General features: G+C 42.2%; 1 protein-coding gene across 2 annotated transcripts in view; it reads left to right on the top strand.

Moving 5' to 3' along the window:
* ADAMTSL1 (ADAMTS like 1) overlaps positions 1-14,564 on the top strand; it is a 935,024-nt gene that overhangs the window by 775,793 nt on the left and 144,667 nt on the right. For both annotated transcript variants that reach the window (XM_046023640.1, XM_046023641.1), the window contains one exon: positions 12,835-13,014. In XM_046023640.1, coding sequence (XP_045879596.1) covers positions 12,835-13,014 — 180 coding nt within the window. The remainder of the gene's footprint in view (positions 1-12,834; positions 13,015-14,564) is intronic.

Below are 14,564 nucleotides of genomic sequence, written 5' to 3'. Positions count from 1 at the left end.
AGTTGAGTCAGATTTAAGTCCATTATTCAGATCAGGAAACTAGTAGAAAACAGCCCTTTGAAGTCCATCCAGTGAGCTACTAACTACACTTTATTAAGATCTTTCAAAAGTATCTTCTTTACACGTAATACATAATAATTGTGGAATATATTCTAACATAACAAGAAATAAGGAACATAGAAAGTGAAAGCCACCAGTGATTCTGTCCTCTAGAGAAATCCCCTGTAGGCGTGTAGTGTATAGGATCTGTTTTTAAGAATCCTAGGTCATTTTTAGGAATCTTTCTAAACGTAGAAGAAACAACAGACTATTCCTACATGATGTCCTATAATACTACTTCTTTAGTTAAGCTTTGTTAGATAAAATCAGCTAACATTGACCACTTGGTAAAGGAAAGGAAGTCCTTGTTTATGCCATTTGGTGAAATAAGTCAGGAGTAACCTGGGGGGCTCCAAAGTGATTGGCTGTTGTCTTAGGACCTCCCTTAAGTAAAAGACACCAACTGTTGACCTTCCATTTGCCTGACTAGCCCTCTGGTTCCTTGGTAGTCTTTCTTCGAACAAGGGACCCTGTTGTCCATTCATATGCTCTTTTCTATTTGGATTTACTAGAGGATAGCGCTGAGGTCTCTAATCCTTCCACACCTGCCTTAAGTCTTTCTTCATATGAAAGAAAAACAAATGTAGTGTCAACTTTCATTCAAAGGATGACATAATAACATGGTGAACATTAGCTTTTGAGGGGAGAAACTCCTTCTCCTTGCTCTTTGAACACTGGGCTACCATTGACTTCATGTATACACTTTTCTTCCTGGGGAAAAAAAAAAGCACAAATTCCATGAATTGTCATTTTCCAGGAAAAAATTTCCTTTGTTTTTTGTAGAGCATTTGCCTGACAACTGGCAAGTGGCCAATAGTCACCCATTCTGCAGGTCTGGAGAGGACTAGCATGCAGTCCAGGTACATATGTTAACATTTTATTTTAAGAAACAAGTAGAAGGGAAACAAAAATCTAATTCTAGCTTTGGCTTAGGGGGCCTCCTGTATTTCAGTTCAGCAACTTAATACTGCATCCCTTGTTGTTTTTTTTTCCCCCTCTGGCTTTGTGTAAACAACTCATTTATCTTTATCAATTTCGCTTTAATACCCTGTTGGTCTGTGTTTAGTTTTGAAACACATATTTAGTGCATAGGTGCCCTGAATCTTCTCTAACTTATTAAATACACCCATCATCATCATCATCGTCGTCTTTGGTGTTGGCTATGTGTTGCTTTATATACACCACACAAGGGATCATATCCTGCTGGTGTGTTACAGCACCATGATTGAGAAACACTATGATACACACCATAAGTCCATCTGAGACACTTTGATCATGACGGTATTCTGCTAGGGAATTTTTCAGTTACATTCCATTGCCATATAATAGAGCCAGATGCCTTAGTCAAGACCTTCATCCCTCGGCACATCTGCTCCTGCCCCTCTCCCACCATGCTTCTCCCACTCCTGCTTGTACTTTCCTGTTTGCCCATGCTTCCCCTGCCCACAGGCAGTTCCCCTCCCCTCTGCTTGTCCAACTGGGTGGGAGTCCTACCTCCTCTACCAGGGCTCCTCCGCCCTTCTCCTGCATGGAAGTGGCATGATATTCATGGTCAGGGCTGCTCATTGACCAGTCACATACTACCTTACCTGGATGGGCACTTTCCTGTGACTTCTGAGTTAGATCATAAGGTTGATGGGACAGAGACCAAGTGTCAGCATAGAGCTTAGCGCTGGAAAGTTCCATGGCAAGACTGAAGTCTATTTGTTGAGCACTTACCCATTTCAGGACCTTCTCTCTCTCTTTTTTTTTAAGATTTTATTTATTTATTTGACAAAGAGATCACAAGTATGTAGAGAGACAGGTGGGGGTGGGGGAAGCAGGCTCCCTGCTGAGCAGAGCCCCATGTGGGGCTCGATCCCAGAACCCTGAGATCACAACCTGAGCAAAAGGCAGAGGCTTAACCCACTGAACCACCCAGGGGCCCCAGGACCTTTTCTTTTTAATAAGAGCAGCACTTACTGTGTTTCGAGCACAGTTCTAGGCACTTTACAGATTTAACTCATTGAATCCTCATTATCCTTTGTGACCATTACTACTGTCCTCCCCATTCCACGGATGAGGGGGTGTAGAGACCTGTGAAGTTAGCACTAATTCCAACTTTACATAGTGTATATAGTGGAACTCTTTCTACTATTCTCACATTTTCTTTTCTAATCCCTAAAGCAACCCTGTAAGGAAACAAGGCTCAGAGAGGCTGTCCTTGTCCTGGGTCACATAGCCCAAAAAAAGCAAAGGGGTCTTGTAGGCTTCAAAACGCCTTCTCTTCTCCACTGTGCAATTCAACTGTCCTGAGACCTCTTTACCATTTTCTCCAAAGTATTAAATTGTGACAAAATCTGACACCAGCCTAAAAGCCAGCAGTTTACATTAAAAGTCACTATTTGTTGCCTTATCCGGGGCAGTTAATCTGTGCAAGTTTCCTGTTGCTGCTATAACAAATTATCACACATTTAGTGGCTTACTACAATGTGAATTAACTATCTTACAGCTCTGGAGGTCAGAAGTCTGAAATCAGTTTCACTTGGCTAAAATCAAGGGGTTGGCAGGCCCACGTTCCTTCCAGAGGCTCTAGGGGAGAATCCATTACCTTGTCTCTTTCAGCTTCTAGAGGCTGCTTGCTTCCTTGGCTCATGACCCTTCTTCCAACTTCAAAGCCAAAGTACTTTGAAGTGAAATACTTCACTCCATCCTCTGATTCTGTCCTTTCTCTCTGACTCTGCCCTCCTTCTTCCCTCTTATAAGGACCATTATAATGACACTGAGCCCACCTGGATAATTCAGGCAATCTCTCCATCTTCAAAAGCCTTAATCACATCTGCTAAATTGCTTTTATGATGTAAAATAACATTTTCACAGGTTCCAGAGATGAGGACACAGATATCATTTCTCAGCCTACAATGATCTGTACTTAGATTATGGGCTGACCAAGCATTAATTTCTATTGGCACAAGATATTTGAGATTAAAATCTGCCTTCTACTATCACTCTGCTCACTGCTTTCTGTGAGCTTCATATGCCTCAGTCTTTCTTTATTAATTTTTATTCTAAAAAAAAAAGAATTGAAAAGAGAAATGAGAAGAAAAGAGATAGATGCTTGAAGGGTTAATTGAAATGAATTAGGGAGTCCACTCTGAAGCATAATTTATATTTCTCTATATTAGACATGTTTTATGATCACAATTGTGTCCACCCAACTGTGCACACATATTGCACACATCTGTGCAGAGACTGAAACAATCAACATGGCCCCTGTTTTCTCCCTTGCTTAAAACTGTGATTATGTGGTCATTTCCCTATAATTTTTTTTTAATCAGGGTTATAATACAAAATGCCTACAATGTAGCTATATAAAAAGATATATGTGAGAAGAGTCCCTGCTGGTAAAATGAAGAAAAAAGAGGAATTTTAATGACAACTACAAATGCTTGAGAATTCATTTTTTTCATTTTTTAGATTAAAACACACACACACAGAAAAGAATGATTTTGGTCTGGATTTGAGGGCTGAAGCCTGGCAGAAAAAATCAATTGAGTCATCAGTTTTGTTACATTCCAGTGACTAAAATATAAATCCTCATAATTTAGAAACCATGCTTATTTAACATGTTGTATCCAGGAGGAAAAAAACCCTATTAGGATGTTTGTCTCATTTTATAAGAAAATGGACCCTTGATCCTTTAGAACCAACAATAAATGTAAGCAAAACAGAGATTAGAAGTAAAATTTCATATGTGCAGTGTTTTCTTTTATTAGCAGAACATTCTTTGTAATAATTGCCCTGGATTTTAGTGGGTGTGATGTCCCATGCTTCATATAGTAACAGAATATTAAACCCAGAAGATACACTATATTTCTAGGCAATTCTAATCTACAGAATGGTTGGGGTAGAAATTTTGTCCTCGTTCAATCATTTTGAGTGAGATTCCAGTCCTCATTTTCTTTATTTCTCTGAGCCCTAATCACTGTGTCTCAGTTTGACCTCTGTTGTATACCAAACACTGTCTCTCGAACCTCTCAGTCTCACATATCACAAAGTTACCTCAGATTCCAAAGGTCTAACACCAAGCTACTCACCACCTTTGCAGGAGACCCAGTCTTCCTTCCTGGGTCACACCACCTTCTAGAATGTTCTCTAGCCCATTGCTGTGGTTCCAGTCCTCACAATGAACCAAACCATTACAAACAGCCTTTTACTTGTGTCCCCCGCATTGTTTTATTTCTCATCCATTGTGCCTCAAGTTGGTATCAATGGTTCTTTACTACATGCCCTCTATTGAGCCTTTAAAATATTAATGTGTGCTGAGGGCCCCCAAATAGATGGTATGGAGTATTATTGAGACTCAGTGGACTGGGAGGCTTTTCTCCATGGTACACCTGTTAGTATCTCACAGGGCAGTACTCTCTAGAACCCATCAGCCTTCGTTGCCTGAATCATTTTCTACAAACTGGATCATGTTACCCCCTAACACCCTATGGTCTTAAGATTTTGTCCGGATATGCCCAAGACCCTTTGGTTCGCCCCTCATGGCGTGGGACACCCCTACCTCTGTAGAGCCTTCCCTGATTTTCCATAAAGACTTAGTTGCCTCTCCTCCGTATTCCCTCTTTTGTAAAACTGATCACATTTGATAATTTTCCCCCTCACTAGACTGCAACTATTTGAGGCTTAGTAACCAATTTTTAGTCATCTTAAACTCCCAGCACCTAATAGGGTACCTGGCACTCAGCAAGTACTCAGTAAGTGTTTGATGAAACAATGAATGAGTGAATGAAGAAAGGAATGAATGAGTTAGAAACTACAAACTGAACATGTTATGTTGAAACTAGAAAGGTGACCTTAGGAAGAACATAAATGTCACTTTGTGTTGGGCTCAATAATATGACTTGAGTGACCAAGGAAATGAACTCAGCCTTCAGTAAATGAAGCCACCAAGATGAAACCAAAGGTGTCAAGACAGGTAGAATTTTTTAGTGTATTGATCATGGGAAAGTCTTTTTAAAATACAAGGCACTTAGGCCGCTGTAATTGTGTATAGAAAAATAACTTTTAGGGACACCTGGGTGACTTGGTCAGTTAAGAAACCAACTCTTGGTTTGGCTCAGGTCATGATCTCAGGGTCATGATATCAAGCCCCATGTGGGGCTCCACACTCAGCAGGGAGTCTGCTTGGGACTCCCTCTCTCTCTGCCCCTCCCCTCTCAAGATAAATGAATCATTAAAAAAAAAAGTTACATTTCTTTTTTTTAAAGATTTTATTTATTTATTTGACAGGCAAAGATCATAAGTAGGCAGAGAGGCAGGCGGGGGTGGGGGGGGGAAGCAGGCTCCCTGAGGAGCAGAGACCCCTATGTGGGGCTCGATCCCAGGACCCTGAGATCATGACCTGAGCCGAAGGCAGAGGCTTAACCCACTGAGCCACCCAGGAGCCTAAGAAATGAAACTTTTAAGTGCTCCCCTTATTGTAAATTTTTTACTTTCTTATAAAAGTAATGAATCTATGACCTTATTATCATAAAACATGTATGATGGCAAAGATAAGCAACAAAATACTGTTTTTTGTTATTTATTCAATTTATGGCACATATTTTAAAATAATACCCCTTACTAGAGCTCTACCTCTTATACAACTATTTCATTTTAAATGATTCATAAAGGTAAACATTTTTCATTTAGTTTTATTAAATTTCTCTTGCTGTTCTCTTTAAAATTTTCTTCTTTGCCTCCTGCTTCTCACTTCAGAACTATCAGCCTTGTCAGGCAATCTCAACCTGTTCACAAAGTTGTCACAGATTTTGGAAACTTTATTATTTGAAATTTTATGTATGGTTTTTAAGAATTTCTAACAATGCCGTTTCAACAATGTAAAGTGTAGTATTTGTTTCAGGGGTACAGGTCTGTGATTCATCAGTCTTACACACTTCACAGCACTCACCATAGCACATACCCTCCCCAATGTCCATCCCCCTACCACCCCATCCTTCCCACCACCGTCCCCTCCAGCCATCCTCAGTTTGTTTCCTGAGATTAAGAGTCTCTTATGGTTTGTCTCCCTCTCTGGTTTCATCTTGTTTCATTTTTCCCTCTTTTCCCCTATGATCCTCTGTCTTTTTTCTCAAATTCCTCTTATCTGTGAGATCATAAGATAATTGTCTTTCTCTGATTGACTTATTTCACTTAGCATAATACCCTGTAGTTCCATCCACGTCATTGCAAATGGCAAGATTTTGTGGGTTTTGATGGTTGCATAGTATGCCATTGTGTATCTATACCACATCTTCTTCATCCATTCATCTGTTGATGGACATCTGGGCTTTTTCCATAGATTAGCTATTGTGGACATTGTTGCTATAAACAGGGACGTGCAGGTGCCCCTTCGGATCACTACATTTGTATCTTTGGGGCAAATACCGAGTAGTGCAGTTGCTGGGTCATAGGGTAGCTCTATATTCAACTTTTTGAGGAACCTCTGTACTGTTTTCCAAACTGGCTGCACCAGCTTGCATTCCCACCAATAGTGTAGAAGAGTTCCCCTTTCTCCAAGGAAACGTTTTTGAGCAAAGATGAGACAAATGTTTAAGAGCAAACTCCATGACAATATTAAGTTCTCTAGAGAGTTGTCTACCATACCTGGAGGGTCATAGCACCCAGCGGTACCCACCTGGCATCTGGCTAAAACCCACTGCCGACTTACTTAGAAGAAGCTTCTGGTTAATGATAAGACAGCTCGATAAAAGGTAGATGTTCAGCCCATCAGCTGGATGTTTGTGTCACATCTTTTAAACATCTGGATTTGGGGATCTTTTGTTCATTCAATCATCAATTCAACAAGCATTTATGAAGTGCGTGCTCTTTGCCAGATGATACACTAGCCACTGGGGAATAGAAAGAGGAGTGCATTCCCTTTCATCAAAAGATGCATAATCCTGTGTGTGTGCAGGGAGGCGCTGCGGGGCAGGGATTGGTTCACAGGCACATAAACAACTGGCCCTTCTAGGAGAAAGTAGTACCCTTTCGGATTAAGGCAGGGTGGGAGGTGACTCATTCTCTGAGCCTTTGAATGGGGCCTTCAAATATGTCTTAAAAGTTTCTGGATAGCAAAGAGGCAAAGGACATTGCTCACAGAGTGAAGAAGGTGATCAAGGCTTAGGCAGAGAAGGGATCTGTGTGCCCACGGAAGGGCACATTGTCCCCATGGCAGGCCAGCAAGGAACAGTGGCTTGGCATCTCAGCACAGGTTGGGCTCGAGCATGAGCATTCTCCCGGGCATTCTCAAGGAATCTGAACCTTACCCCTGGGTACTAAGAATTTCCCAGAAGTTTTCTGTGTGGTTCAAATTCCCAAACAATAAGCTGACTTTCCTTACATTTTCTTGTAGCTGCCTTGTCACCATATGGTCACAGACTCATGCATGGCACTGAGGGGAATCCCCTGAAGGTCTGTCCCTTAAATCAGGTCCTATGTACCCAGGGATGACCTGGCTAGGTTCTGTTTCATGAATGGTCACCCTCTATAGCACAATCGTATTACAGCACCACCCTTTAAATAAGACCAATGATTTTCCTCATCCGTTTCCTCAGTTTGAAAGAGAGAGAAGATTAGTCTGCATTTTTCCTTATTGCTACATTCGCTAAGAAGCGCTACCTGAGCAGCTTAGATGAGAGAGCTTTTCTTATAAAAAAGAAAAGAAACTCGTTTGTTTGGGGAGCATTTATTCAAATTGATAGGAACCCCATGTCTCTTCTTAGATATTTAGAAAAAAGAAAACTTTAGCCTCAAGCATTGAAGAGATCTGTAGTTCTACAAACCCAACATATTAGTGAAGTGCCAAAAATGTCAGTCACCAGGTAACAGAAACTCTTAAGAGCACGTTCTCTATGCCTCCACAGACTCAACGGGACTCATGGGGGATTTGATCGTGAGTTATAATCAAAGGATTAGAAGAAAAGTGGTTTGATGCGATTTGGGGGCTTAGGGAGATAATGATTTTATGAATCAGCTATGATTTCTCTCAAAGAAAAATACACTGCATTTTCGCTACAGTGTAGATGTATTTATATCCACCACACCTAAATGTCATTTTTCTGCAGGATCAGTTATAAAATGAGCTACTGTTTAGCTCACACCCTGAACAGTTTTTTTACTAGGAAAAAGAAATCATTAATTTTAAAAGAAAAAAAATTAGAGAAGGCGTGGAAGAAAACTAGAGCTGGAGACATCCGATCTTAAGGTCTCTTACTTGAGAGGTAACACTCTCACACTGGGGGGAAGTTTTGAATGCAATCTCAAACACTAATATAAACAACGAAAGAACCCAAATGCCTTTCTTCATAGAGTTAACAGGATAATGGATGATAATTTCTAGAGGGATAAGAGCTATGTAAAGAGCTATTTAAAAATAAAAAATAATAAATAAACAAAAGGTGGCTAATAGAACAGAGACTACTTTGGCTATCCCAGTCTAGGAGGTTAAGGATGGGTTCTCCAAGCAGGTAAGAATGAAATTAAATCTGAATCATTAGAAACACTCAGCCATGTGAAGATGTAAGAGGAGGGTGGGCCAGGTGCAAGAAGAACAAGTGCAAAGGCCCTATGGGAGAAACAACACACACACACACACACACACACACACACAAACTGGTGTGGCTGAAATATGCTGAGAAAGGGGAGACGGGTATAAGATAAGATTGCAGAGGTGTGTCCGGTTCTGCTTGCTCACTCCTAGAACCGAGAACCTAGAACCATGCTTGGTATTGAATAAATTTTTGTCAAATGAATGAATGAAGTTAAAATATAAGTAAAAGAGTCTCAAAATTCCTTCAGGGCAGAAACTAGAACATGTACGGGCTTTGCTGGTCAGGGTTCCAGGAGTTTGGATTTTATTCTGATCACAAGGGAAAGTCATCAAAAGCTGTTAAACATAGGAATTAGATGATCTGGTAAATGCTTTGAAAACATCATTCTTGGGGTGCCTGGGTGGCTCAGTGGGTTAAGCCGCTGCCTTTGGCTCAGGTCATGATCTCAGGGTCCTGGGATCGAGTCCCGCATCGGGCTCTCTGCTCAGCAGCGAGCCTGCTTCCCTCTCTCTCTCTCTCTGCCTGCCTCTCTGTCTACTTGTGATCTCTCTCTCTGTCAAATATATATTAAAAAAGAAAACATCATTCTTGCTACTGTGTGGAGAATGGACTAGAGATATGCTGAATGTTTTCTATTGCTCTTGTAGATCCGCTCTACCTTCCCCACCTGTGTCTCAGGAGGTTGACCATATAGACTCTACCTTCTGACTTCTAATTGTGTTCAACCAATGGCATTTTCAGCAGGCTATCAGGAGAGAGGCTGTCTTCAGACTGAGTACACCATCCATATCCTGCTAGGACCTAACTGAGAAAACTAGAGACTGGTTAGGAAGCTTTGTAGTGGTCTAAGCAAGAGATGATGATATCTTAATTTCTTGTTTGTTGTGGAGGTAAATCTTGTTGATTTTGAGGGACATCTGAAAGCATTTGCTCATGGATTGACTATCAGGGAAGAGGTGGTGAGAAAAAGGAATCTCTCAAGACATTTCCTACATTTCTGTCTTGCTTATGGCACCATCAAATAGATGGGAAAGACAGAGGAGAGCAGATATGGGGCAAGGATGGAAAGGCAAGATCCAAAGTTCCATTTTGGACATATTTGGGTCAAGATGCCTGTTTGTATTTAAGTGGACATGTTGAGTAGGCAGAGGGGAGAAGTTGGAGCTTGATATTCAAATTTTTGACTCGCCAGCATAAACTTTGTTTTTTCCAGACAGTTACAATTTGAACAAAATTACATTAAGTTCACGGAAAAATTTTAATAATTCATAGAATGGAAAGAACTGTGGAGCATGGTTAGTTGTATAATTATAAAGGAGTCCCAAAGAAGGGCTGAATGCTGAAGGTCATAATTAATATGATGATAGAATAACTGGGTGGTTGGAAGTGAGGATTCAATAAAAATTAGGGGAGGCTGAACCTCAGAAGTCATGCAGGAGACTACGAAAACAAATTTAAACCCTTCGCTGTTTGTCTAACAAGAAGGCATATTTTAAGTCAATGGCACTCTTAGCCACTAATTGAATTTCCCCCAACCACCAACTTCAATTCCACAAATATTTATTGGGGATTTACATTCATGGAAAACACTGTGTTAGGCAGTGTGGGTACAAAATGCATTGCAGAAGTAAAATGCTTTGAGATTTTGTTGAACTGCTACTAAACGAGAACTAAAATTAAGGTTTGCTTCTGCCATCAGTGAAAAGGCCAGGGAACCAGTGAAATCAGCCAGAGAGGCTAAAGGCCCAGCCTACTCATGACGTGAATCATGAGCTCTGAGGCTGTAGATGTGTCCTCAATTATAAACACTGTGGTGCAATGTGCCCCTTCGGATCACTACATTTGTATTTTTGGGGTAAATACCCAGTAGTGCAATTGCTGGGTCATAGGGTAGCTCTACTTTCAACTTTTTTTTTTAAGATTTTATTTATTTGACAGAATGACACAGTGAGAAAGGAAACACAAGCAGGGGGAGTGGGAGAGGGAGAAGCAGGCCTCCTGCCGAGCAGGAAGCCCAACTCGGGGCTTGATCCCAGGACGCTGGGATCATGACCTGAGCTGAAGGCAGACGCTTAACCGACTGAGCCACCCAGGCGCCCCTACTTTCAACTTTTTGAGGAATCTCCATGCTGTTTTCCAGAGTGGCTGCACCAGCTTGCATTCCCACCAACAGTGTAGGAGGGTTCCCCTTTCTCCACATCCTCGTCAGTATCTGTTGTTTCCTGACTGGTTAATTTTAGCCATTCTGACTGGTGTGAGGTGGTATCTCACTGTGGTTTTGATTTGTATTTCCCTGATGCGGAGTCACATGGAGCCCTTTTTCATGTGTCTGTCGGCCACTTGGATGCAAACTTTTTACATTTTAAATCCAAATAAAGGATACTCACCACTGTTTTGAATGGTTGCAAGGCTCTAGGATTAAAAGCCCTAACTAGACAAAGTTGACAGTTTTTTTTTAATTAATTTGTTTATTTTTTCAGCGTAACAGTACTCATTGTTTTTGCACAACACCCAGTGCTCCATGCAAAACGTGCCCTCCCTATTACCTACCACCTGTTCCCCCAACCTCCCACCCCTGACCCTTCAAAACCCTCAGGTTGTTTTAACTTCATCATCTAGTAGTTCTGTGGCCTCAAGCCAGTCACAATGGCAGACAAAGGGCAGGTTTGCATGGGCAGCATCCAAATAACTACCCCGTTCTAACAGAGGCTTTCCTGGGTTGCACAGCCACTCCATGTTTATTTTATTCCCATTGGAAATGGTGGAGGGGTGGAGAGATCGTTCATTTTGAGAGATGGTTCTCAATCCTAGTTGCACAGAATTACTTGGGAGATTTGTTATTTTTTAATTTAAAAATCTGATACATGGGACCCACCCCCCAGAGTTTCTGATTTAATGGTTCTGAGATGGGATCCCTCTAACTTTAGTACTTTTGAAGTTCTGAAAGAACTGGAAGTTCTGGAAGAAAGCAGAGTACTCCCTAGAATGTTGCCAGTAAAGCATCCCCAGCACAGAGCAGTTTTTGGTTACTGATCTAAAAATAACAAAAAGATCCAACTAAAAATGACAGAAAACCCAAAGTCACAATGGCTTAAATAAGGGAAAAAAGTATTGCCCGCTCATATAAGCAGGGACCATTCAGGGTCCGTGTGGTGACTTCACAATCAGGAAGCTAAGCTGCTTCCATCTGTTTGCCTATCATTGTCAAAGACGGGAGGTTAAATTTTCATGTTCACCTTCCAGCCAACAAGTAGGAGAATGGGAAGGGGAAAATGTTACCCCGAAAGTGCACACCACCCTGCCATGAATATCTCATTGGCCAGCCCCGAAAGGCCGAGTGCACCTCCATGGGACATTGACAAATATAGTCTGGATGCTGGGAAGTCATGTGCCCAGCTAGAAATTGGGGGCTCCTTTGTTACGCAAGGGAGTGGCCTACTGGGACAAGAGCCAACAGTCTGGGCCTGAGAGCACCCCCCTTTCCCCTCATGCGGCGGGACTGTAACTATTAAGTTACATGTAAACAATGTCCTTGACTGGGGTCCCACTGAAATCCACTGACATAAGACTGTTTTCCTGTATCCTGAATTCCAATGGCTCTTGCTCCCTCCCATTGCCCTGAGAAATCACCAGCCCTGCAAGAAAAGTGTTCCAAGAGGTTCTTCAGGAAACCAAGCCTTCCTTCTAATGTCCTTCCAATAGGGTAGAATGGATGTTTACACTTAGAGAGAAAGGCCTGCCTTCCATGCAGATTAATTCTTGCAGATTTACGCTGATGGCAGGATATCTCTCCTATTCCTTCTGACACACAGATTACTTTGACTGGGTTGTAAATACGTTTAACACTCTATTATACTAACCCTTTAAGCCCGTTGTCTTGGGGGGCTGCAACTCATAGTTGAGGGGCAGTTTTTATGATTCAAAGGCCCTGGAAATTCCTGGATGCTCTAGTGAAATACTTGAAACTAAGACTGGAAGGAGGAGATCTTGCCGCAAAATTCATTTCCAGGAAAGGAAGCAACATCCTTGGGGTTGGTTCTTGGTTTATCTTCTTCTTTTGTTTTGTCCACTCTTTACACAGCCAAGGCTAAGGTAAGGATTGGCCGTCGTCACACATACCACTGTCCTAGGTTCAGTTGATTTTCTCTTCCTTCCCCAGTGTTCCAGGACCTGTGGAGGGGGCATCCAGAAACGTGAGGTTCTTTGCAAACAGCGCATGGCTGATGGCAGCTTCCTGGAGCTTCCTGAGACCTTCTGTTCAGTCTCGAAACTGGCCTCCCAGCAGGCCTGCAAGAAAGACGACTGTCCAAGCGAGTGGCTCCTCTCTGACTGGACAGAGGTAGGTATGCTCCTCAGAAGGAGAGGATGAAAGACACCAAAGGAAGAAAAGAAGGCACCACAGACTTACACAAACAGAAGATGAGAACAGAACGAGACAGTCCACCTAACTTGATGGAGAGGTATTTTTGTAACCAGTTATACCACAATGTGTATAACCTGCTATTAACTAGGCTGCAGGGACCTGAGGTAAGTTGCCAGCCCTTACATAACAATCAGAAGCATGGAGCCGTAAACCGACTCCTCGTGGAACAAAACCAGGCCTTGTTTGGCTCAGAATATTTTTCAGAAGACCCCGTTATTCTACCTTTATCCACACACCCACCTCCCCGACCTCCCGGCACCTTCTCCCCCCAGATGTTTTTAGTCTCTTTTCAGGAACGGCAAAGCCTCTCTGATTATTCCCTTCCAAGTTACTGGACAATAAGGAACATGTTTTATTAAGAAAAGAAGGCCAGGGAAATTCTGCATCTTTACTGTCCGTTTCCTGGCTGCAAGACATTAACAACTTCCCAGCAAGAGAACTTGATTTCCCCTGTTGTTTGCATTTGGGGGGATGATTATATCAGCTTCCACCGTTCCTGACTTGCCTCGTAAGTTGGGGATATAACCCCAACTGACCTACTTTTCTAAATAATTCCTATTCGAACACTAGCATAAAATAAGTCGTTTACGCCCAGCTTTGACTTATTTTCAGCCCCTACACTCCTGCTGGGAATTGCCTACAGCTCCCCCAGCTTCATAGGCATGTGTGTCTCCCAGAAGGAAGCCCCCCCAAAAGTATTGCCTCATAAGCCGATTTAGCCAAGGACAGAATCGCCAGGCCTGAAGTGAAAAATCTTTGTGTCAAAAACAGATTCAAGACCGTGTCCTCTCTTGCACTGAATCGTTTGAACTGGGCTTGCTGATCCCATTCCCTTTGTATGGTTGTGTGTGCGTGTGTGCTGTATGTATACAGTGGCATGGAGCTGCTGTGGGTCGAAACCTTCCCAGGGACCCTTGCTTCCACGGGGGCCAAGCTTCCCCTGAAAATTAAAATGCCATCTTTTCCAACCTGGGTTCTTAGAATTCTTGACCCTTATCAACTCATACCGAGTTCACTCAGATGGTGTCTACTAAGGGCATTGCGAGGAAGAGTTAACCTACATCACCATGGGTTTTGTACTTTGGCGGTAAAATTGCCTTCTGGTGGTGTCTCACCCCAAATGTCTCAGAACAGAAGTAGGTGTGATTATTTTTCTTAAATTTCAGAAATAATGTTCTCTCAGCACATTAAGGGATTAAAGCATGTAAAATCAGCATGTCGGTGTGTGCGTGCACATGCGTGCATGCACATGTTAGCGTCAGTTTTTCCGTGGAATGTTGATTTCGGGTATGGTATTATATAGGAAAAATCGTAACAGTGCAGGAGAGTGCATAGGTGTGGTTGCCAAGTGAGTGACTCTGGAGGAAGACTTCCGCCCAGGGCCATATTTTAAAACGTGTCCTTCCCCTAAGTCTTTCGGTAATGCTTGCCATGAGTGAGATGCTGAGGAAGGGACTTGTGGGTAT

This window comes from Meles meles, chromosome 11, assembly GCF_922984935.1.
Source record: "Meles meles chromosome 11, mMelMel3.1 paternal haplotype, whole genome shotgun sequence".
NCBI lineage: Eukaryota > Metazoa > Chordata > Mammalia > Carnivora > Mustelidae > Meles > Meles meles.
The sequence above is the reverse complement of the archived record's forward strand: the minus strand, read 5'-3'. Positions and strand labels throughout refer to the sequence as shown.